Below are 22,496 nucleotides of genomic sequence, written 5' to 3'. Positions count from 1 at the left end.
TCTGTATAACAGTCCTGCCTGTCCTGGAACTCGCTTTGCAGACCAAGCTGGCCTCAAATTCACAGACATTCGCCTGTCTCTGCCCCCCTAGTGCTGAGATTAAAAGTGTGCACCACCACCACCCAGCCAGACAGCAATTTTTTTTTTTTGTTTTTTTTTTTGTTTTTCAAGACAGGGTTTCTCTGTAGCTTTGGTAAGTGACTCTAACATTGGCCCTGGAGTTGAGAATTAGTGAGATAATGTAATTCTTGGCTTCACAGGGCACTCGATGGTCCTCCTGCTGAGCTTGTCTACTCACAGAAGCTGCACCTGGCAGCAACTCCAGTGCGCACCAGCACCACGTGACCCACAATTATGGTTCCCTATGGGTTATGTGTATTTTCATGAGCATCTTAGTCACTTTTCCTTATCTATGGACTGGTGGTTTTCAAAGGTGGAGGGTGGGCAATGCAGACCTCAGATGCTCACAATTAATCCCAGTGATCACCACCACTCAAGAGCACAGGACCCGGGAGCCAGAGCTGCACACTTCGTACCTTGGCATTGCTGGATTTTGGCCACTCTGGCCTCAGCTTTCCGCCTCTCTTCATCAGACTCACTTGTCCTTCCTCCTTCTTCTTCTGGACAACTTTAAAAGACAACAGTCAAGGCATCACTGAAACTAGTTCCAAGGATCTCTAAGCTTATTAGAAAAACATGGGAACTTGGCAGGGGAACCACACAGGCAAAAAAAAAAAAAAAAAAAAAAAAAANACCAGCATGAAGAGAATTCATTGTTCCCTCTTTTCAAAAGATCGGTTTTCTTGGGTACGCACAAATTACAACATAGATTCAAAGTCAGCTCTATAGGATGATGCAAATATTCCAACCCTCCCCCTCCTGCTACTACCATCATCAGTGTAGCTAAGATGATAGAATTTTGGGTTTGTACCATTATGGAACTCCTCAATAGGGCTAGAGTGGAAGGGATGTAGGACAGACAGCAGGCCTCCATATGGGGTAGGTGTGGTAGAGATGGGAGGAACTTATAGAATACCACGCTCATCCAATTAATCAAATTACCAACAGGGATTATAATTCCCACCCTTGCCCCTCATTTATCAAAACCATTCTTGCCCGAGTAACAAGCAATACGTTAACTGAGAACATTGAGATTCGCCAGCCATTTATTTGAATGGTTCTTCGGGCACACGGAGAGACAGAAGATAGGGTCCCTGCCCGCAAGGAGCTTCCAGTCTAGGGGGATACATTCTACCTATATGTAAACTGTAACAACTACAGGCAATAGATGGCAAGCGCCAAACCAGAGCCTCAGAGAGTGGCTGTGATGTGGCGCATGTCAGGTAAGACAGAGACCACCTGGACTGAAGAGTTCTTCACGAAGCAGGTGAGCGGGAGCCTCAGCAAAGCATACAGGCAGAGCGGGAAGGCACGGCATGCAGAGAGGCGTGCAGAGGACACAGCTGCAGGCGACATGCTACGGCAGGCAGGGGCAAAGGTCAGGGAGCAGACAATTCTGGCTGAGGCAAAGTTTTCATGCAGGGGAGACACGGTTAGAACACATTCCCCAACTGAACAAGGACACCCCAAAGACGAACGACAGCCGGGTTACCTTTCCACGGCCTGCTGGATGCGCCTCATCCAATTGTTCCGTTCCTCCTTGGAATTGGTGTGGATTTCGTACATCTCCGGACCAGCAGATGATGCACTGATCAGGAACATGCCTCGCTCCTCGTTAGCGACCTCTCTAGCAATAAGTTTCTGAAGCGAAATAACCGAAGGCTTCTGGTCCTGCCAGAGTTGGGAAACACACAGGTGAAACTGTGGGGTCTCTAAACCGAGAGCCACATGGGAGAAAGGAGTTGCAGAAAGCAACAGGACTGGGGAACCCACTTCATCCCACTCATTATCCTTTCGGACACATCAGAAGTTCAGAAGTTCTCCAAAGGAGAGGGGAAAGGAGATCACATTAGCTCTTCCATGGCTAGGACAGTGTTTGGCACCATCAGCTGGAAACATGGCATTCAACACAAGAGCTTGTGGGGGACATTTCTTGCTCAAACCCCAAAGCAGATGGAAAATGAGGACTTAGGGGAATAACTGTCCTTAAGACTGTCAGTTTAGGGACAGGAAAGATGGCTCAATGGGTGAGAGTAAATACTGCTTTTGGCAGAGGACCTGAGTTTGATTCCCAGCACCCACACTGAGTGGTTCAAAGCCACCTGTAACTCCAGCTCTAGGGGACATGGTGCTTCCTCTGGCCTCTGCACTCACATACGCACACCCACACAGAGAGAGACAAACAGATTCTAAAAAAAAGAAGTAAATGCCTTTTTAAGATTGGTAGTTTAAAAGGGCAATTTTAAAGAGATCGGATGGTGAAGAAAAAATATGATCGACTGTGGTCAAAGAAGAAAATGTATCTCTGACATTATAATCAGATTGTGAAGAATGAGAAGTTAGAGCCCGTTGGAATCAGAAATAATTGCAAGACAGTAATGGAAACAGAACCCTAGGAACTAAGGGGCTAAGTCATCAGATACAATGTAGAAATGGGCAGACAGGACCTCAGACTCCCTAGACATCACCAATCCCTTATGCTCCAGCCTCACAGGTCTCAGCCCCAGAACTGCTGCAGCTATACCTGCAAGTAGTTCTTCCTCACCAACCAGATGAACACTGGGTGAGCAGAACTGGACCTAAATCATCTTCATATGCCAGACTCATAGCCTTGTAGTATAGTCATGCAATCAATGTCTGCAGAACTGAATTTAGCGTAATTCCATCTGAGGGAAATTGGAAGAAAGTCTAAGAGTCGGTGTCCAAGGTATAATGAAATAACTTCTGCCAACATTTACTGCTGTCTTTCAGTGCCTCCATGCCCTGGAGCTTCACAGATGAGACCTCAATAGCCCCACACCTGGCTCAAGAGCCATGATTAAAAGAAGGGCCAAAAGAATGTCTGCAGGATGAGAAGGATGTGGTATATGAAATCTGCTTTGGTCTGCGGCTCCCACCACGGTTTACAGAGCTAGCTGAAGCATGTAGTTTTGTTTTTTTCCTTGTGGACTGGGTTTTATCCAGAGTTTGGATTCTATATTCTCCACTTCTGATGTCTTGTTGCTGGCTTGTCTGCCTTCCCAGTATTGCATAGCTAGGCCACACCTAGAATTATTGGCCAAGGCATCTCTGCAGTGGTTTTCATGCTTTTCGGAGCAGTGTGAGGGAAAAAAAAAAAAAAGATCATGATGGAAAAGACTACTGGTCTACCCAGTCCCATGCTCAGCCTCTGGAAGAGGAGAGTAAATGAGTAAAGCCGATTTTGAATTCTCTCTGTAATGAGAGGGGTCTCCTAAACATGATTAAGATCCCTTTTTGTATTAGAGATCTATATTTCAGCCTCCTATTTCTGTATGTAAAAATGTAAGCTGAGTTTGAGCTGCTTATTGTGAAAGAATGGAAAATTATTAGTTGTTCAGTGTTCCAGAGAAAGGGAGATGGTGGCAAGATCTTTCCAAAGTGAGAAATAAATAAAGGGTAGAAAGGAGCATTAATTAAATCCCAACCAACCAGATGGCATCAAGGGCATGCTTGTCATTATTCATATGAACTACACAAACACTAGTGAAAAACAAGATTCAACATCCCCAACAATGAAGGCAACACATCAGCTTTGGAGACAGATGTTATATACTGATTATGCAAAGACCCACTACAGTCCACAAGGATGTTTTGTTGTGCCTTCGAATGTTAAAGGTATTTTTTAAAGTTAGCAACATTTGTGAGTAGGACCTGTCACCCTTCAAAAATACTCTAGAGTTGGGAGGCATGGTAGAAACAGAAGACTGGCTAACCTGGACCATATTCTCATCTAATTTATAAACACCAGCTACAGCTCAGGAAGCATGACTCACCTTGACCCTGGACGTGTACTCACTAGCTGAGGACAGTCCCTGCTCTCCTCATCATGCTCTCTGTTGACTTCACTCATTTACATTCCTGCCCAGGCTCTGCAGCTCTCTGCAATGGAAGGCCTCTGATAAAAGGGAAGGGGGAAAGGTGAGGCTATCTGTCTCCCATCCAACTGCTACCCCATCTCCACTGGAGCTGGTTCTATCAGCTAGAGATCCTACTGGGGCAAAAATACCTTAAACTTGCTTCATATTTTAAAGTTGAACTTATAAAATATGTTAAAGTCTACTTTTGTGCTACAACGAGAGTGATTTACTTACCACAAAGGGAAGGGACACATGAACGACTGTAGTCATTAGAAGCCACTATGGCAGGAGGGGGGTTCTTCTTTGAGCTTGACACAGTAAGCTCAAAGAAGAACACAGTAGCAGCACATTTGTCTAGCATGCAAAAGGTCCTGGGCTCAATCCCCAGCACCATGAGAAATGAAAAAAATACTCTCCTTTAGAAATCTCCCTGTCTTCTTGTTTGACAGATGGGACATTATCACAGCAGGTGACAGATGAGGTTGGCAAGTGGCACGGCAAAAGGACCATCCAGCAGAAAGAAAGAACAAGATGCTGGAAATGACCCATGCCCAGCATTGATACCTCAGTTGCCAGAGTTAAGCACGGGAGATGGGGATGAGGATGGAGACCACAGTAAAGACCTCGATAGCCAGTCAGTAGGGAGGTTCTTGAAGCCCTGAGGGCAATGTCTATTCACCATCAATGCTAAAATAGTTCAATATTTTCACAATTGATTAAACTGCCTGCTGAACCAGTTGTGAAATCTGTTCTAGCAGTGGGAACACAGTACGGACATAGTCTTGTCAAGCGACCTTTTTATTTTATTAGGAACTTCAGGCAACACGGCACCAACATGCGAAAATGTGCATTGTGTGGTCATATACTTACAACAGCTGCAAAGATGTATTTCTGGTCCTTTTCTTGTAGGAAGAGCAGCACATCGGTTAGAAGCAGAGCTAGGATATCTTCAAAGACAAAATCATGATAGTATTAATGAAGGGCACCACAGCCTAGATGACTTTACTAGCTAGTTTAACCTCATACTTGACATTTAAATCTGTTTGACAAAAATGGAAGACTTTTCTGGGAAACTTGTATTTAAAAAACCTCTTGCTATAGTAGTTAATATCTATCAGTGTTAAAATGCATAGGGAGTTGTGTAAGTGGACATATTTCTATGCAGCACTTCAGATAAACTATAGGACTGTAGCAAGAACAACTCTCTAGGAAATGTTTAAGAGCACAGCACAGTTTTCAAAATGAAAGAAAAAAATCCTATATAAAATAAGGCTCTGAGATGATGAGATAGCATAGGCTTGCAATCCCAGTACTTGGGAGGCTGAGGCTGGAGGATTACAAGTTTGAGGCCAGCCTGAGTTACATAACAAGACCTTATGTCAATGCACCCCCCCCCCATGAAAGAAGAGCCTAAGAGAATAGAGCGTGCCCTTGCCTTTAGGGGAAATGTAGCTAATTAAAAAAAAACTGTAAGGGAACAGCTTCCACAGCAAGTGATGGAGGGACACCTGCTCCATCTGGGCTGCATAGAGTTTATTTCTCTATGTCACTTGGAATCTTCGCAAGAACTCCCCCCTTCCTGTAACCACCGTATAGTCTAGTTGAAACAGTGGGCAGAGAAACAGCATCACATGGATGACAATTAGTAGTTCTTCAAGACAACATCGCAAGCTACTCATCTGCGAATACCTTTGCTTGAATTTCCATCCAAGCCTGCTCATCCTCCGGTGGGCAGTGACCTTCAAGTGACTATAATAGAATAAATCCTTATTCTCCCACTTGCCTAAAGATGTAATTAAGATGAAGGAGACACAAGTTCCTCAGAGGCTGTAGAGGAAGCTGAACAGTCAAGCCTTTAAGCTTGGTCTTCAGGTCTGGACCAATAATACCAGACTCTCTGGAAGGAGACCTGAGGGACCGTCAATTTTCCAGGCCCCAGAGATATAAGAAAGCACATGACGGCAAGGTGCTAGCTACAGTGCAAGCCCTTGAGAACAGCATTAAACAGCCCTGGACCCTAAGCAGACTAACAGAGTCAAGTTTAAGCCTGTCAACAAATTGAACCACTGAGAAAGAGCAGGGCCAGTATGCAGGTAGATGTGTCATATTACTGAATAACCAAGGTGATATTTAGGCTTTTCTCATTTCACCCTCCACGGTCTGAAAGCCCCAGGTTGTCTTGGCACACGGCAGATCCTCGCTGTGTAGGTGTGGGCTGGCCTTGCTTTTAACACACCACATTTAGCAGAGTATTTCTGCGCCAACGATGTTCAGAACTCTCGACTCATCACAGGCTTTCATACTCATGAAAATATAGGGGAGGATTTCACTCAGGACAGCAAGCTCCAGTCAAGCGTGTGTATCCCCTATTCACATTTACCCGCTCAGCATCACAACTTGAAGATGTCTCAACTTACAATAGGCCGGGGCTTCTGGAGGTGTACCTGCACGTCAGAGCTATTTTGCTTTCGAACATCTGTCCTCTGTTGAATGAGTGATATGTACAAAGGGAGGAGAGATTGGGCTGACGGACCACGGTACCTTTGAAACGGCCTGTAGCAGTTTTCCAGTAGACGAGCCCGTCATGCAAGAGGGCCCTTTCCTTAGTCATCAGGGCCTGCTTCCTAAACACGTGCCCATTTTTGAGCTTGGTGTATGTCTTGTTTTCAATTTTATTTAGGATCTCCAGCCACTTTTGGTTCTTCTCATATTCACTGACTTTTAGATCCACAGCTGCTATCATGTCCTTAATTAAGCCAAGAGCTTTGCATAGGTCTTTGTGTTCTTCAGTCCTCTCTGCATGAGGGAGGGAATAAAGAAAATGATAATAATCCAGAATACTAAGAGAGGCTATTTTTTGTCTTAAGTTTTTAAATATAACAAAGATTCCCTAAGAAAGACGTTGGATTAAATTCAAACATTAAAATATCTCTCTGGGCCACCAAAAAGAAGCAATACAATACTTGCTTATAAAAGCTTTGCATTTGTATTAGCTGGCAGTGAGATGTCTGGCTTCCAGGGATAAGCCTGCCTCTCTGCAGCAGGGCCATCATTCACCCTCATTGTTTATGGGACTAGATTTAGAACGACCTAGGAAAGCTGCGGGGCATTTCTGGGAGAGTTCCCAGGGACACTTCACTTAGGAGGGTCCCACCTTCTTTGCATGGCCTGGGGACCCAGACTGAACAAAAAGGGTGAGACAAATCCAGCGCCAACACTCATGTATCTCAGCTTCCCATCTGCAGATGCAATGTGGCCGGCTACCTCACACCACGACCGCCATGCCTTTCGCTATCATGACAGATGGTGTCCCCCTCAAACTGGGAGACAAACAGCCCCTTCCTGAAGCTGCTTCTCATCAGGTTATTTTGTCACAGCAACAAAATGGATCAAATGTAATCTAAGCAGGGACCATGGATTGACCTGGGCACTCCTCCTGTCCTAGAAACAGGAAAGCGAGTAAGCCCTTCACTGCGTTTCTAAGGACTGAACCCAGCCTTGGGGTCATGCTCATGTCCTCTGAAATAGAGCCGCAGGGTGATTTAAATACCTCAGACTCATTTGCCTTCTGGGATATATTAGCATGAAATTGAGGATTTTAATATTCTAATTAAAGTGATTTAGTCCCATTATTCTTTTCTTTTGATTATGAAGGAAATGAACGTATTTTGAGGCCCTGTACTGTGCCTAAAGAAAACCAGCCAGGTTTATCTACACAGAACAAGACTATCACCTGTTGTTCTTTAAACCACTGGCCACGCCTCTCACCTCCAGACCACCTTAAGGAAGGCCTCTGGAGTAGCTCCTGGAATGGCTTCCGGAAACCTCAGATGAAAGGGGCTTGAGCTCTTTTCTGTATTTGATGATAAAGATCAGCTAGTTGATATTTGCTCAGGTGCCTGGACCTGAAGAGCTAAAAGGAGGGGGAAGAATGGGAGGAAGGGAAAAAGAAAACTGGCAGAGAACCAGAGGCTCTTGAGAGCCTACATCTGCGGGACACACGTTTATAAGATCAGCCAGGAGGAGGGGAAACGGATCTCCAAAGGTCTACACATCCCAGCTTCTCAGCGTGCGCACAGATTCATGCAAGCATGATCAGAGCATCCAAAGATCACACCTGATATCTGTGTCTTTAAGGAGGAGTCTTTCTCGCTACCTTCCAAAGAACACACACACCTCATGGCTTCTCTCGCCCTGACAGAGCCTTTCCCCTCCAGAAAGGAGATTTACTTCTAAGGAAACTATTTCAAAATTCGGAAAGCCAAGAGATCATGAGTAATTCCAGGAGAAGGCTCAAAGGCTGGCAAACCGCTGTCCCCTAATACCTTGAAACTCAAAAGGTGCAGCTCCAGTCTCCGGGGAGCCTTTACAAAAGCCCCCACCCTGCCCCACCAAGCTCCACTCACACCTACTGACTCCCCATCTGCACGCAAAGGTACTCCCTTGTGAAGGGACAGCTAGTGAGGCTGAGGACCATGGGGCCACAATGGTCAAAAGAATCACGGGCCAGAGGCTCCAGGAGTAACCTTTGACAGCACCTGCCAGGAGGAGGAGGCCTCCGTGCCACCATGCTGACTCTGTCCAGAGGCAGAACTCACAGTTAGAGCACTGTAAGTGGGGCAGTCCACTGGTGCCATCTACTCTGCCTACCAAGAACGTGGCACGGGTTGAAGCATGGATGGAGTAAGGTGCGCTAACACTACTGGGCACAGTTTTGTCACTAGGATGTTGTAGGAAGTTAAGAGAATTCACACGATGCAAACTCAAAGGCCTCCATTTTGTTTTCATTCTTTTTTTTTTTTTTTTTTGTGGTTTTTCGAGACAGGGTTTCTCTGTGGCTTTGGAGCCTGTCCTGGAACTAGCTCTGTAGACCAGACTGGTCTCGAACTCACAGAGATCCGCCTGCCTCTGCCTCTCGAGTGCTGGGATTAAAGGCGTGCGCCACCACCGCCCGGCTTTTCATTCTTTTGCTGAGAACAAAATCAACGAAGCTTTCTCTATAGACTATTGTCATATTCTCTCGTGCATCAAACCATAAAGAACCATAAGTGGTAGAGGGAAAGAACCAACTTTTACAAGTTTTCCTCCGACCATCACACATTACATTTATTGTGTGTGTGTGTGTGTGTGTGTGTGTGTGTAAACATATCTAGTGTCTTCCCCCACCCACACACAAAATAAATGTAATTTAAAAAAAAGTAATTTCTCATATTTCTCAAAATGAATTCCAATTCAAAGGCTTTAGAAGCCTGCTCACAATGAGAGCATCGTGAAGGCCAAGAGGCCCTGGGAGAGACAATAGCGTCCCAGCAGTCATCTCACCTTTTGTGTACTGCAGGATCCTCTCCACCAGAACCGGGTACTTCGTGATGCGCTGGGTGACAAGCAGGATGCACTCTGGGATTCCGCGGCGGCGGGCCAAAAGGTTGCTGTTCCGGATCTTGAAAAGTATAGACATTTTTATATACACCAATTGTTTTACTTGAGGATTTGACAATTCAAAATCTACAACTGTATACTCTGTCCATACTTCATTGTCACCATCAGTTAAAATGCGTACATTGTCACTGCAGTTCGTACTTTTGTTGTTGACCGCCAGAGTCCAGGGTGTGGAGAGTTTCAGCTCACACTGATGCACGTCTAATCCCCAAAGGAGCGAACTCTCTGGGTCCAGCATCAGCAAAGGCTCTGAACAATCACGAACGTGTGCATGCTCGCTGTTTGCCTTTCTAACACATCTTCCTCCATCTTTGCTATTATGCACGGTGGCACCTAAAGTCCCTGGTCGCAGAGTGATCCTTTTCCTAAACATTTCACATCAAACTTTAAGTCTTTAAGTCCCACCGCACATGTTTGTGAGAAAGAGAACCAGAGGAGAACCTGGTAGAACTCATAGAATGGCAAACAAAAAAAAAAACACAGAACCCAGAAGCTTGGGCAAATTTCTTCCATAAATAAATGTGAAAGGGTAGGGAAAAAGCGGGGGTGGGGCGGGAATTCAAGGTCAAGGAGATTTAAGAGACGTAACTGCAAGCCAGGCAGTAGTGACTGACATGTGTCTCTAATCCCAGGAGGCAGAGGCAGGTGGATCTCTGTGAATTCGAGGCCAGCCTGGTCTGCAGAGCAAGTTCCAGGGCAGCCAAGGTTACACAGAGAAGCCCTGTCTTGAAAAACCAAAAAAAGAAGAGACAGGAATCTGCCATATGAACCTTGACCAGGTCCCAGCTGACCAACGCAATTTCAAAAGATGAACAATGAAAATTGAAGATGTCAGAAAACGACTGATAATTTAAGTGTTAATGTTACCACGATGCTTTAAAAGTGTTCAGAAAGACATAGGTGAAATTATGTCATGGATTTGGTTCATATAAATCCACTCTGAAGCAAAGCCATAGGATAAACAGATTCTCTATTTGCTTTTGCTTTGATTTTTCTGACATACGACTTGCCCAGGTATGAAACCACTTCCCAGAACCCTGCCAATATTCTCACAGGCTTGGGGAATTTTACGTTACAGATACAGACAGCAGACAGAATGCTTTGGGAGGAATATCGTACTACCCTCTAGACTTTCCATCTTTGCCATAAACCCATCACTTCCTTCTCCTTCCCCCTGAGAAATGGATCCTATATGAAACTTGTTTAGATGATTAAAACACAAACGTGCACAATACCCCACGGTGGCCTCCCACTCTGTGACTGAGCTGAGCAGCACTTGCCTTAATAAAGTTCTGAAACTTTTTGTTCTGCTGGAGCTCCTTAAAGAGGCTCACGGCTTCTTTGTGATGGCTGCAGAATTCTCCGTAGATCTTCTTCATTTTACTTGCATTTTCTTCTGAAAACTGAGCACATTTCCAAGACGGTTTAGAAATACCCCCATTATGTGCACAGAGGAAAGAACATGACGTTTTTGTGTATTTCCAAACATCCCAAATTTCCCAAATACAATCATTCCCCTTCCCCCAGGCACTTCTGAAATTAAAATAAAAGGAAACAAAGTATCAAGGGCCGACATAGCAGCGTCATATTGTCCTGAGCTAATTATCAAACAGCCAATTATCAAACCTGTGCTTTAATGTTTGCTTCACTTTTATGCAACTTAGTTATTAAAACTGTAGCAGTACAACTTTCACACTGGATGTCTGACATCATGAGCGGATCACAGGCAGGTGATCGTCAGCCATGATCAGAGGAGAAGGAGAATAACCGAAATGCTAATTTTTAACGGAGGGGAAAGGAAAGGTGTGGACTGAATGTTTCCTTCACCCTGACCTGTGGAGAGATCTTCATACCCTCCAGAGACACAGGCAGAGTTGGGAGGGTTAGCTGCCTCATTTGGCTGTGGTTTAAGACCACAACAGCTTTATACGATTGCATCCACAAGGAAGGTCATTGTGACAGAAAGCCTCCTCAGAAAAGTCTTTAAGATGCATTCCATCATCTTTGGCCTTTTCTCTTTTGCTCAGTTTTATCTGTGTTGATGAAAATATGTCTGAAGAGATGATCCTTCAGCCACGGTTAAAACAGAGCTAACAACACACAGTACCGATACTTCAAGAAACTAAATGACTAGGGGCTTAGACAGCTTAGTAGTTTAGCGCACTTGCTGCTTTTGTAAAAGATGTTCACTTCCCAGCACACACGCGGAAACTCACACCTTTCTGTAACTTCAGTTCCCGGGGATCGGATGCCCTCTTCTGACCTTAAGTAATTCACAGATGTACATGTAGGCAAAACATTCATGTACGTATATTTTTTAAAAAGTTTTTGCAATCTAAATGAACAGAGAGCTTTACAAAGTTCAAAGAATGGGAGAATCAGAATAATAAAAGGTGTCAATTGTTCCCGTAGATAACGCAGATTTAACCCAAATCATAGCTATCTTTTTATAAATATATGCAAAATTATTCTTCAGTATACAGGAAATAAAAGAAGAGAAAACATCTAAAATATTCTCAGTACAGCAGGGAGACGCCAGTGCTCAATTTTCTAGATTATTCCACAGCTCCCATTTCCAAGCTGGAATGGAAAGATGCAGAGACTCACTCAGCGGAACAGAACAGAAACCCAGCATGCACAAGATATTTTTTGGCAAAGGTTCAAAGCCAGCTCCAATGGGGAAAGAATGGCCTTTCAATGGATATATAAAGATAGGAGAGGAGAGACATAAAAAAATAAAAATTAAAGAACCCCACCCTTCTAAAACTAATAGAAAACTAACCAGGAAATCCAGAAATTGCATTTTTAGGGATTTATTCTGACAAAGTCAAAACCTGAATTTGAAAAGAAGAAGAGGAGGAGGAGGAATGAGCTACATAGGTAACCACTGATGTGATGGAAAGAACTGGGCCATTTCCCTAAGACTGCAAACTACGTCATTCCATTTACACAACGCTGTTGAAAATGACAGAAATACAGAGTTTCCTGGACTCAGAGAGGAGGTGGGAGCAAGGGTAAGAGGGAGGCAGGCATATGGAATGTAAATGGGGAAAGCTTGTGATAAGAACATTGTCTTGACAGTATGGACCCAGCGTCCTGACTGTGGTGTGTGAAGAACACTGTCTTCGTAGTGTAGACGTCAGTGTCCTGACTGTGGTGTGTGAAGAACATTGTCTTGACAGTGTGGACGTCAGTGTCCTGACTGTGGTGTGTGAAGAACATTGTCTTCGTAGTGTAGACGTCAGTGTCCTGACTGTGGTGTGTGAAGAACATTGTCTTGACAGTGTGAACGTCAGTGTTCTGACTGTGGTGTGTGAAGAACATTGTCTTCGTAGTGTAGACGTCAGTTTCCTGACTGTGGTGTGTGAAGAACATTGTCTTGACAGTGTGAACGTCAGTGTCCTGACTGTGGTGTGTGAAGAACATTGTCTTGACAGTGTGGACGTCAGTGTCCTGACTGTGGTGTGATAGCTTGGGAAGATGTTATAGCTGGAGGAGGAATAATGCAAACAATTATAATTTATGTAGCAAATCTCAGATCTTAGCCAGCTCCTATGGTAACCACTGAGAGACAGAATGCTGAGTTTCATTTTCAATAACTTTCAGGTAAACCTTATGTCCCTGAAGTTAAAACAACAATCACAACAAAAACGATTTGTTTGTGCCCTAGCAACAATTTCCACTGACAGTGAGTTCCTGCTGACTGTGTACTATCTCACTCCACCCTGCCTTCTGAAGCACACGTCTGGTTAGACCCCAGGATAGACCCATCCTGCACCAGGATGTACAGCTTTCCTACACCATAAACACTGCCTCCTCCATTGTTCCTATAAGGCACAGTCCCTAAAACATCCTCTAAGGACAGTACTAACTGATTATGCAGGAACTCTGGCCACACATCGTACATGCCAACAAGGAGCAGGAACACAGGCCCAGGCTTCTCTCACACTCCTTTTCCCGAAAGAGAAATCTAGACTCTAACCGTTAGGCCTCTAGGTAAGTCCATGTCAGGTGATGACAAGGATCCAATTTTGGCCCCTGCTTTATCCACACAAATTAAATAAATACAGATCCAATAAAAACACATGTTGTCATTAAATATGAAAAAAAAGAACAAAACTGATTCCAAGGATTAGAGTTTAAAAAGAGTAAAATCATGATTATTTATAAATGAAAGAGAAACTCAGGTAATTTCAAATGACAGAATTATAAACCTTCCAGTTCAGTTTTGAATGCTCTCTGTATTCTGACATTTTTATTTCAATTGAGTCGCAAAGTCCTTTATGTCGTCCCATCTGGATGGATCACGTGAGATCACAAAGACAAAACAGTCTTCGGGGATAAGCACCAAAGCAGATTCCTCTTTGGTTAAAAGAAAAGCTTTTACAAATACAGACTCTTATATTGTCAGACTTGTAGAGTAGCTACTACCGTGCGTGCATCTAAAAATACTGCATTTAATCATATCTAAACCATCAGGAAATCCAATTCCTCTTTTACATACAGACCAACAGCTTATCTCCATGGCTACCTAGGATAGAGTGAGAGCATTTAAAGAACTGAAATCCTTAGAGAAGGTGGCATTACCCAGAAAAAGCCATGCTAAGGCAACCGAGGAGAAATCTAGGCATTTCCCCAAGTGCCACAGGCCAAACCTGGTGGCCCACTAAATTCCTTCCTGGCTTGTCCGAGTCAATTATTCAATAAATAAATACTCCAAGCCCAAGGATCCCCTATAGGTGTTAGACTATGGCAATAAACAAATGGAAAGATTCCCCCGCCCTGACTGGGATTCACAATTGTGACAGCAAAGGCTTTCCTGCCCTTTGCTAAAATTCTTGGCTCATCTTGATGATAGAGTGGATTTTGACCTCTGTCCCAGGTACATCGCCTGTGAAATGTGTGAAGGCTAAAGAAAGTCATTGCCCCTAGTGTTTACATCTATATCTGTACAGTGGGAACATGGCACCCACCTCACAATGCTATGACAATTAAACAAGACACACGGGGAACATAGTTTCTTCCATGTCAAAATGCTACTTCACTCTGGGTGAGCATGCTTTTCACAAGAACCCCTTCAGAAAGAGCCAAGGCCATTGTGAAATTCTGCTGCTGTTTTTGTATTCGCCAACTGCACAGCCTATTCTCAGTGATGTCCTCAAAATCCCAAATCCCTGAAGTTAGATTTATTTATCTTGTCTTCCAGGCTAACTATAAAACATTTATATCCTTTTTCCTAGGGTGAGCCAGAACTTGACTTGAAGCCACACTGGAGGACCTATGCTCTAAGAAGTACCCTCTCCCATCAAAAAGTTCATGTGATTCAGTTATGGCTGCATGATCTACTGGAGACAACAGATAACCCAAGTTATGCAGAAGAGGTAGTCATTGGTGGTCAGGAGCTACCTAACATCTGTTACACAGCCAGAATCAACCAACACCCAATAAAAGAAAACCCATGGCCCCCACATAGGAAAAACTATAAAGAAATCAATTTCATTATTCCAAGGATTTTTAATCAATAAAGAGTCTGCAAACCAAAGCTGGACAGAAGGTTTAGTGATTAAGAGCACTTGTTTCTCTTGCTGGAGACCTCAGTTCCTTTCCTATCACCCACGCGGTAGCTCACAACCATCTGTAACTCCAGTGTCAGGGATCAATACCGTCCTGTGACTTCTGTGGGCACCTGGCAAGCACATAGTGCACAGACACACATGCAGACAAAGCACTCAGACATATAAAATTAAAAAAAAAATCTAAGGGGAGGGGTGTTCCTGCAAACATTTAGGATTCTGAGACCAGCTTTGACACCCTTCTTACCTGCTGTACCAGAATATCTCCAATTCGGTTGATCACAAAATTCCTGTCGTTACCCATGCAGGATTCCTGCCTGCGTTCCTTCATGCTGAAGAAGAAATGCCTATGGGTTTCCAGCAACTCATCTAAGCAGGGGAAGATCTTGTCCACCGTGCTGTGGTCCAGCTGCAGCTCCTCCTTCATGCCCTTCCTGAAGACCTCAGACATGATGAGCAGTGTCTGCATATGGTGCACCTCTGTCTGCATCAGCTCTGAAACGTGAGCACATGCATGGCCCAGATGAGCTGTGTAACATGTCTGCCAGACATGCAGCCTTTCCTACACTCCTGTGAACACTCAAGAACAGATATTTCAAAGAAAAGAATTCAGAATCACAGATCTTATTTGCCGACACCCTTCCAAGTCACGTTTTACAGACAGGACAGACAGATGGACATACTAAATAGTAATAAGCATCTAATCATCTTTCTGTCATTTCATAATATATTTTATTCACCCTCTTGACGAATGCTAGTAACTTCCTTCATATGCAAATTCAGTTTCTGACCATGCACTGAATTAGAGAGACATATAATACCAGTTAAAATAAAGATAATTCTATCAAATTTTTCTCTGTAACAAGCAAACAAACAAAAAGCCCCATATATGTCTTTTGCAACACAATTCTACATTACACTAATAAAAATGAAGGAATGTTCAAGACTAACAGGACCATTTTCCCCCAAATAAAAGTCAGTGATGATTAAAATCTTATTTATACTCCAAATATTAATTGTCCAGATATTAGAAGAGGACCCACAAATGAAAGCCAAGTAAAGCAGCTAAGAGTAAAATGTTTCCAACAGCTTCAATCCCATGCCAATGCTCTATAAGATATAACAGCTTGTTGAAGAAAAGTCTTTTTGCTTTTTGTGTTGAGTGCATGCATAATTAAATAGTTGAGATGAAATAACTTGGTGAAATAAACTCAATGTAATAAAGTTTCCCAAGGCTTTATGATAGTAGATTCTTTCTGTCACTAAGTCATTTTTCAAAATTCATTTTTCTCCCGAGGAAAATGATAATTATATATGTATAAAAGATAGAATTTAGATTATATATCATATAGAAAAGTCTTCTAACTAAATGTCTTCAATAATTCAAAAATGGGCAAAGCAATTTAGTAGATAAAACTTCAAAAACAGCTGGAGAGATGGCTCAATGGTTAAGAGCATTGCCTGCTCTTCCAAAGGTCCTGAGTTCAATTCCCAGCAACCACATGGTGGCTCACAACCCTCTGGTGCCCTCTTCTGGCCTGCAGGCATACACACAGAATATTGTATACATAATAAATAAATAAATAAATAAATAAATAAATAAATATTAAAAAAAGAAAAAACTTCAAAAACAAATAATCACCAAGTATCCAAAAAGATGCTCAACAGGGGTGGGGATAAACTTTAGTGGTAGAAGCCTTGTCTCTAAGGCAAAAAGCTTTGTGTGAGATTATTACCCCCTTCCTCACCCCCGCCCCCACCCCACCTTCATCACAGCCCTCACCCCCACCCCCACCCAAATCCTCATCATCCCCCAACCAAGTTCAATATCCTTAGTGGGGAAGTGCAAATCAAAACCAAAATAACACAACATGTCACATACACTGAGCTAATTATAGGAAGAAAAGATAGAGAATAAAGACATGTCGGCAAAGGTGAAGGTGGGAATCGATTAGAACCACCTAAATTGGCAAGGATGAAGAGGCTGCAGCTGCCTTAGTAAACAGCCTGAAATCACTAAAAAGTTAAAATGAAGTTACCATATGACTTTCAAGGAAAAAGAAAAGAAACAACATGAAATGCACATTCATTAATGACCAGATAAACAAAATGGGATATTAGTTGACTTTAAAAAAGGAATGAAGTACATACGATGATTCTTCAAACATCATATAAAGTAAGAGGACAGAAAGAGAGAGAGAGAGAGAAAGAGAGAGAGAGAGAGAGAGAGAGAGAGAGAGAGAGAGAGAGACTGTGGAGGCAAAGGAAAGAGAGTAGGTTAGCAGTTGCCCAAATCCAGAGGGAAAAAGAGAACCGAGAAGTGAGTTCTAATGGGTAGAAAGTTTCTTTTGGAAGTGATGCAAATATCCTAGAATTGGAAGGCTTAATGGCTCCACAACTTTGGGGAATATACTGAGCCCCACCTGATTACATATGGGGTGTAATTTTATGGTATATAGATTATATCTCAACTTTTCAAATCCACTGTGAGAGAAAACAGTAACCCCCAACATGTAGGAATACGAAAGCTCTGCACAAGCTCCCAACTACCCCATGTTTGGGGGCAGAATCTAAAGTATCAGCCACGAAGGGGAAATAGGTCTAAATACAGCATCCTACTTCATCAGAGGCACAAATCTCTTTCATTGAGACCCACAACTTCAAAGAATCCGTATTTCCTTCCGCATGGTTAGCGCCCCTTTGGCTTACCCTATCATAACATTTAATCCTTTAACTAATTTACTGGTTATGACTGAAGGGGTAGGAATACTATCCCCCCCCTTGTATGTGTTGGGGGGTACTCCCCCTCCTCCTCTGTGTATGGGGTGGTGGTGGGAGGGTGACACTGAGCACAAAATCCAGAGCATGCTAGGAAAGCACTCTGTCACCGAGCTACTCTCTGGCCCTTGTTCACTTCTCATTAGTTTTGGGTTTGGAACAGAATGGTGCTAGGTAGCTGGTCTGAGATGCTCAATCATGCCCAGTGCTGGGGTTATTGGCAGGAGCCACCATGCCAGCTTTCTTCATCTTTAAAAGGAAAGCAATGAGGAACAGAAGGGAAAGGAAAGATTTTCCCTGCGGGTCAAACCTTTCTGACACCAGAGGCCACATGATCTGAGATAATGCACCTGTATGGTGACATTGAGCTTCATAGTGTGTGAGGGTGACCCGAGACTGAAGAGACATGGCAGCACTCTTCATATTAAATAATATTATTGTCTAAAAAACATTAAAAAGGGTAGCATCATCCTGTTATCTTCCTGTGATGTGACTCCCAAGGCCCCTGGAAGGTTCCGAAGCCTACCCCTAGTACCTCCCGATCTTGGTGAAACTCCGGCCCCAACCTCCATCCCCCACCCCTACTGAAGATGAACAAGGCACCTCCTAACAGAGGACAGGAAAACATAGGCCAAGGAGAATGAAGACCCTGTCTCGGCTACAAAGTGTAGTGTCTTGTTGAGACTACTTTTTAAAACGTTCTTCACACTGTTTCTACTTCAGATTGCCTTCACTCCCAGAAGCGCACCATGGTGACATATCAGTGCAGCTGAGCTCGATACTAAGGACTGCAGCACACAAATGCTGTCCTCCCCCAGCCTCAGGCCCTCACAGTTTCTACAGGCATGGATAGTCAATATCTGCAGTAAGAATGTGAAAGTTCACTGCAGTTCAAACAGGAAGAAGTAGGGAAGTATCAGGAGGCCATACTCAAGGAGATCTGCTAAGGGTATGGAAAACCAAATTTCCTTGATATTTGTACTGCAAGGCTGCATTTAAGCCTTGGAACTGTATTTTATACCTGAATATTATTATCCCTGCTCTGCAAATGGGGAAACTGAGGCCCAGGTGAGCCGCATTGTTTGTTTGAGACCAGATAGGTAGAAAACGACAAAACTAGCCTTGAACTCAGGTCCAGACATTATCACCATCCATGCTCTTTCCTCCAAACCCAGTACTTTCGCTCCAGAGGCATATTTAAAATGCTTACCAAAAATGACATCCTGCCTTTTGATGACATCCTTCTCCTGCCTACTGCAAAAGGAAGGGTCCACCACAAGACTCCAAGACTCGGCTTCAAACTCCTGGGCATCACTGCTGAGGTCGCTCCACAGAGAAGAATCCACAACATCTAGAAAAGAAAAGCCAGAAGCACGGTGCGCCATACGCCAATCACAAACAGATCGCCAAGAAGCAGGCTCTCAGGCTCGAACCTGCTTGAAGCACAGGAAGGCCCCAGCGAGAAGCTACAGTGCAGGCGTGGAGCACCTGCAAACCAGGGACGAAAGGGTCCAGCACAGTGAAGAAGAGCAGCATCTGACGGCAGCTGCAGTGAGGTGAGGAAAACTGGAGATGCCTTGGTTGGTTTGGGCTCACTCTATTGGAGCTTGATTCAGTAACCTTCCCAGCCCATGCCCTGTTTACAGAGCCTTGACCTCACTGGTCGCTTTTTGCCTGGGTTGTTTTACATGGTTTACTCAAATCTGAATTTGAACGTGTCCACTTGGTTTACCCTCGACTTGGCAAAATGCAAAACACAGTGGAAGGCTTAAGTCCTTCAGGTAAAAACTTTTCTAATAGAGCTGAACACATACACATGTACCGTTCAGGAAAAGAAACACACACACAACACATACACACAACGAACAAACACCGTTCAGGGAAACTAAAGCCTATTTGCCCTAAACAATGCTCCTGAGAGATCCCAACTGGTGACTGTAAAGATGAGGCGACCACGCTTTAGGAAAACAGAGGAGAAACTGAGTCAACGCTGTCTACCCAGTTCTCCTCCTCCATGTGGCTTGCCCTCATTCATCGAGGCAACCTGAAAACAACAAACAGTCCCCCATCTTGATTTACATCCTATAAAACACTCTCCAAAATGCTTTATTTCCTAGAAGCGGCAGACAACAGATGGGGCCCATGTCACAGTGGCCCGGGCAGGCGCTGTCTTAATTAAATAGGTATTCGGGTGGGGGATTCATTCTCTCCATTCTCCCAATGGCTGTGCCAAGTTTCCCATGACCCCCACACAGCGCATCTCATTTTTTCATTACATCTATCTCTTAGGAATGTGTGCATTTAAAAACTGCTTCTTAACTCCTCGGCCACTCCTGACTGCGTCCCTGAAGACTAAGTTGTCATTAAAAGCAAAAACAAAAACAAAAAACAAAACTTTTATTGAATTTGGTCTTTGACAATTGCAACATTAAAGTACATCCTGAGTACTGTAACCTCTTCCCCTCCATCCTCCTCATCCCCAACAAGTGACTTTCCTACACTCAGGTTTTCTTGAGACCCTTAAGAAAAGTAGGTTCTACTTCAGGCAGATACCATACAACTTCTACAGAGCAACAGAGAACCGAGGAGACGACTCAGCAGATAAAGGGTTTGGTGTGCAGAACCCATGCAAGCAGGCAAGCAGGCTGTGGCCTCTGTAATCTCAGGACTCCACATATATGCTCTCTTATCCATACGTGTGTAGCCACACATATGGGACCAATATACATATACACATATGTGCATACCACACACAGAAACATGAGAAAAAGAACAAAATAACACACTCCATCTCATTTCTTGCACAAAATATCCCTTTCAGTAAATGCTCACAGAGATGGGAGTGCTCCACCCCATCCTCTCACCTTCCATCATGAAGGACTCTGTGGAGGGGGAAGAGCCCATGGACTGATACAGCTCATCAGAATGAGATCTGCTTCGCCAGCTGGTACTGTCCCCCTCCAACTCCAAAGATGTCACTGACCTCCTGAAGCTGGGAGACAGAAAGGGGGACACGAGTTAGCCCCCTGCAACCACCCTGGGCCATGAGAGCAAAGCAGGCCGCTGAGCCTCACCTCTCCAAGGTGGTTCCCGGGACGCTTCTGGACAGCGGGGGCACCTGCCCTGCGGCTTCCTTCCGTCCGGCTGGCGGTCCGATGGGCATGGAGGAGGACGGATGCAAGGAGAGTCCCGGTTGTGGGACGTCTCTGAGTGAGGAGCCTGGAATCACAGGGGACACTTCATGTGTGAGGGCAGCATTTACAAGGCAAGAAAGCCACAGGCGATCCAGAGAGGTACACCCTCCAGCAGCCACTTCCCACGGGCCGCGGCCCAGCCTTGAAACCGGTCTCTCTGACACTGCCTGGCACCTTTCACCTGTCCCTTCCTCTTCTCACCCTTCCAACACCCATGCTGCTGGCCTGCTTCCACACCTCCCCTGGGAGACTGAGGATGTCTGGGGCGACCCAAGCAAACAGATGAATGGAATGGGGAAGGACCAGCCGGCTTTCCCATAAACCACTGCGTGTGCTCTTGGAAGCCAGCTTTAAATAGACGCAAGGTGTCATTAGCTCTGTTGGCAAAATGCATACGGTGTGTGTAAACAAGCATGTGCACCCAGAGAGGGCAGCTCAAGGGGAAGGAATGATGCTGGAGAGTCCACTCCTTAGGGAACAACACTCCTGGGCAAACGAAGCCCAAAGCCCAGCCATGTTGTTTTCTCTATACACTGAAAACAAGCGGGCATGGACACATTTATGTTTGGGAAGAACTATAAACAACCCTGAGTGGGAATTTCAGACCCTTTGGATTGCAGCTATAGAGTCCACACTCTGGAGCAAAAGGGAGACGTGTTTACATAGATGCCAGGGTGTAACAAAGAAACGTATACATCTCCGCTTTGGTCCCGTGAATTCCACGGGAAGAAGAGGAGCAGAAGACATTCAAATTTCTAAACTCTGAGCACCTTTTTTAGTCACCCATTTAACCTCAGGAAAATGAGAAGCACCTCAGAATTGATGGCAAGAGATTTCTGAGGCCAAAGCAGGGGACCGAGTGACAAGAGAAACACAAACAAAGGTGCGTAGCACCACACCCAAAGCATGTCACCATGACTTAGCACACTTATTGTTTCCAAGATGCCAATCACACTTTGTTAAAGTGCTGAAGTGAAAAGTGACCAGGCACTTAAAATTCCTGCCACTTCTCATGCAAAGCAACCCCAGAGAGAAGAAACTACAAACGCTTTCACGTTTTCACGGAAAAGCAAGTGTTTTTCAAACTGAGGCTATGTCAGTGTGGCTGGCTCCTCGCTTGTAACACAAGGAAGTGCCCAAGGGTCCTGGTTGTTTTCAAGAGAAACAATTTAAATCTCAGCAGTGTATAATTAAAACAAGACCAGAGTCATCAGATTTGGAAATAGACAAATAAAACTTCAGCATGCTTTATAATTTCAGCATCACACTAAAGGTACTAAAAAGTCCACAGCCTCAAATGCAACTAAACCAAGAACGGGGTCTCCATAACACTGGACCAAAGGGAACAATGAGAATAAAGAGATTCCAAAGCCAAAGACTTCTTTTCCACTAAACTGTGTGTGTCATAGGAGGTTTTTAGGATGTATTTCTACAGGTGAACATATGCTACTATTAGGAAAACATCAAATCATGTACATTCAATGCAATGTCTCTGCCTACCCCCAAAGTCATTA

At 44.2% G+C, this 22,496-nt stretch overlaps 1 protein-coding gene across 4 annotated transcripts in view; it reads right to left on the bottom strand.

The window, feature by feature from the left end:
• Arhgef28 (Rho guanine nucleotide exchange factor 28) overlaps window positions 1–22,496 on the bottom strand; it is a 298,148-nt gene that overhangs the window by 53,868 nt on the left and 221,784 nt on the right. For all 4 annotated transcript variants that reach the window (XR_007593859.1, XM_050153817.1, XM_050153818.1 and 1 more), the window contains 10 exons: window positions 20,863–21,007; window positions 20,653–20,780; window positions 18,999–19,139; window positions 15,258–15,505; window positions 10,718–10,840; window positions 9,321–9,438; window positions 6,540–6,794; window positions 4,869–4,945; window positions 1,613–1,791; window positions 537–628 (listed from right to left, as the gene is read on the bottom strand). Coding sequence is in view for 3 of the 4 variants with exons in the window: in XM_050153817.1 (XP_050009774.1) it covers window positions 537–628; window positions 1,613–1,791; window positions 4,869–4,945; window positions 6,540–6,794; window positions 9,321–9,438; window positions 10,718–10,840; window positions 15,258–15,505; window positions 18,999–19,139; window positions 20,653–20,780; window positions 20,863–21,007 (1,506 nt within the window). In the remaining variant the exon portion in view is untranslated. The remainder of the gene's footprint in view (window positions 1–536; window positions 629–1,612; window positions 1,792–4,868; window positions 4,946–6,539; window positions 6,795–9,320; window positions 9,439–10,717; window positions 10,841–15,257; window positions 15,506–18,998; window positions 19,140–20,652; window positions 20,781–20,862; window positions 21,008–22,496) is intronic.

The sequence above is a fragment of the Alexandromys fortis genome, unplaced genomic scaffold (genome assembly GCF_014885135.2).
Source record: "Alexandromys fortis isolate MF-2015 unplaced genomic scaffold, M_Fortis_MF-2015_v1.1 scaffold_79, whole genome shotgun sequence".
NCBI classification, from domain to species: Eukaryota; Metazoa; Chordata; class Mammalia; order Rodentia; family Cricetidae; genus Alexandromys; species Alexandromys fortis.
This window is presented reverse-complemented; position numbering and strand designations above follow the sequence as displayed.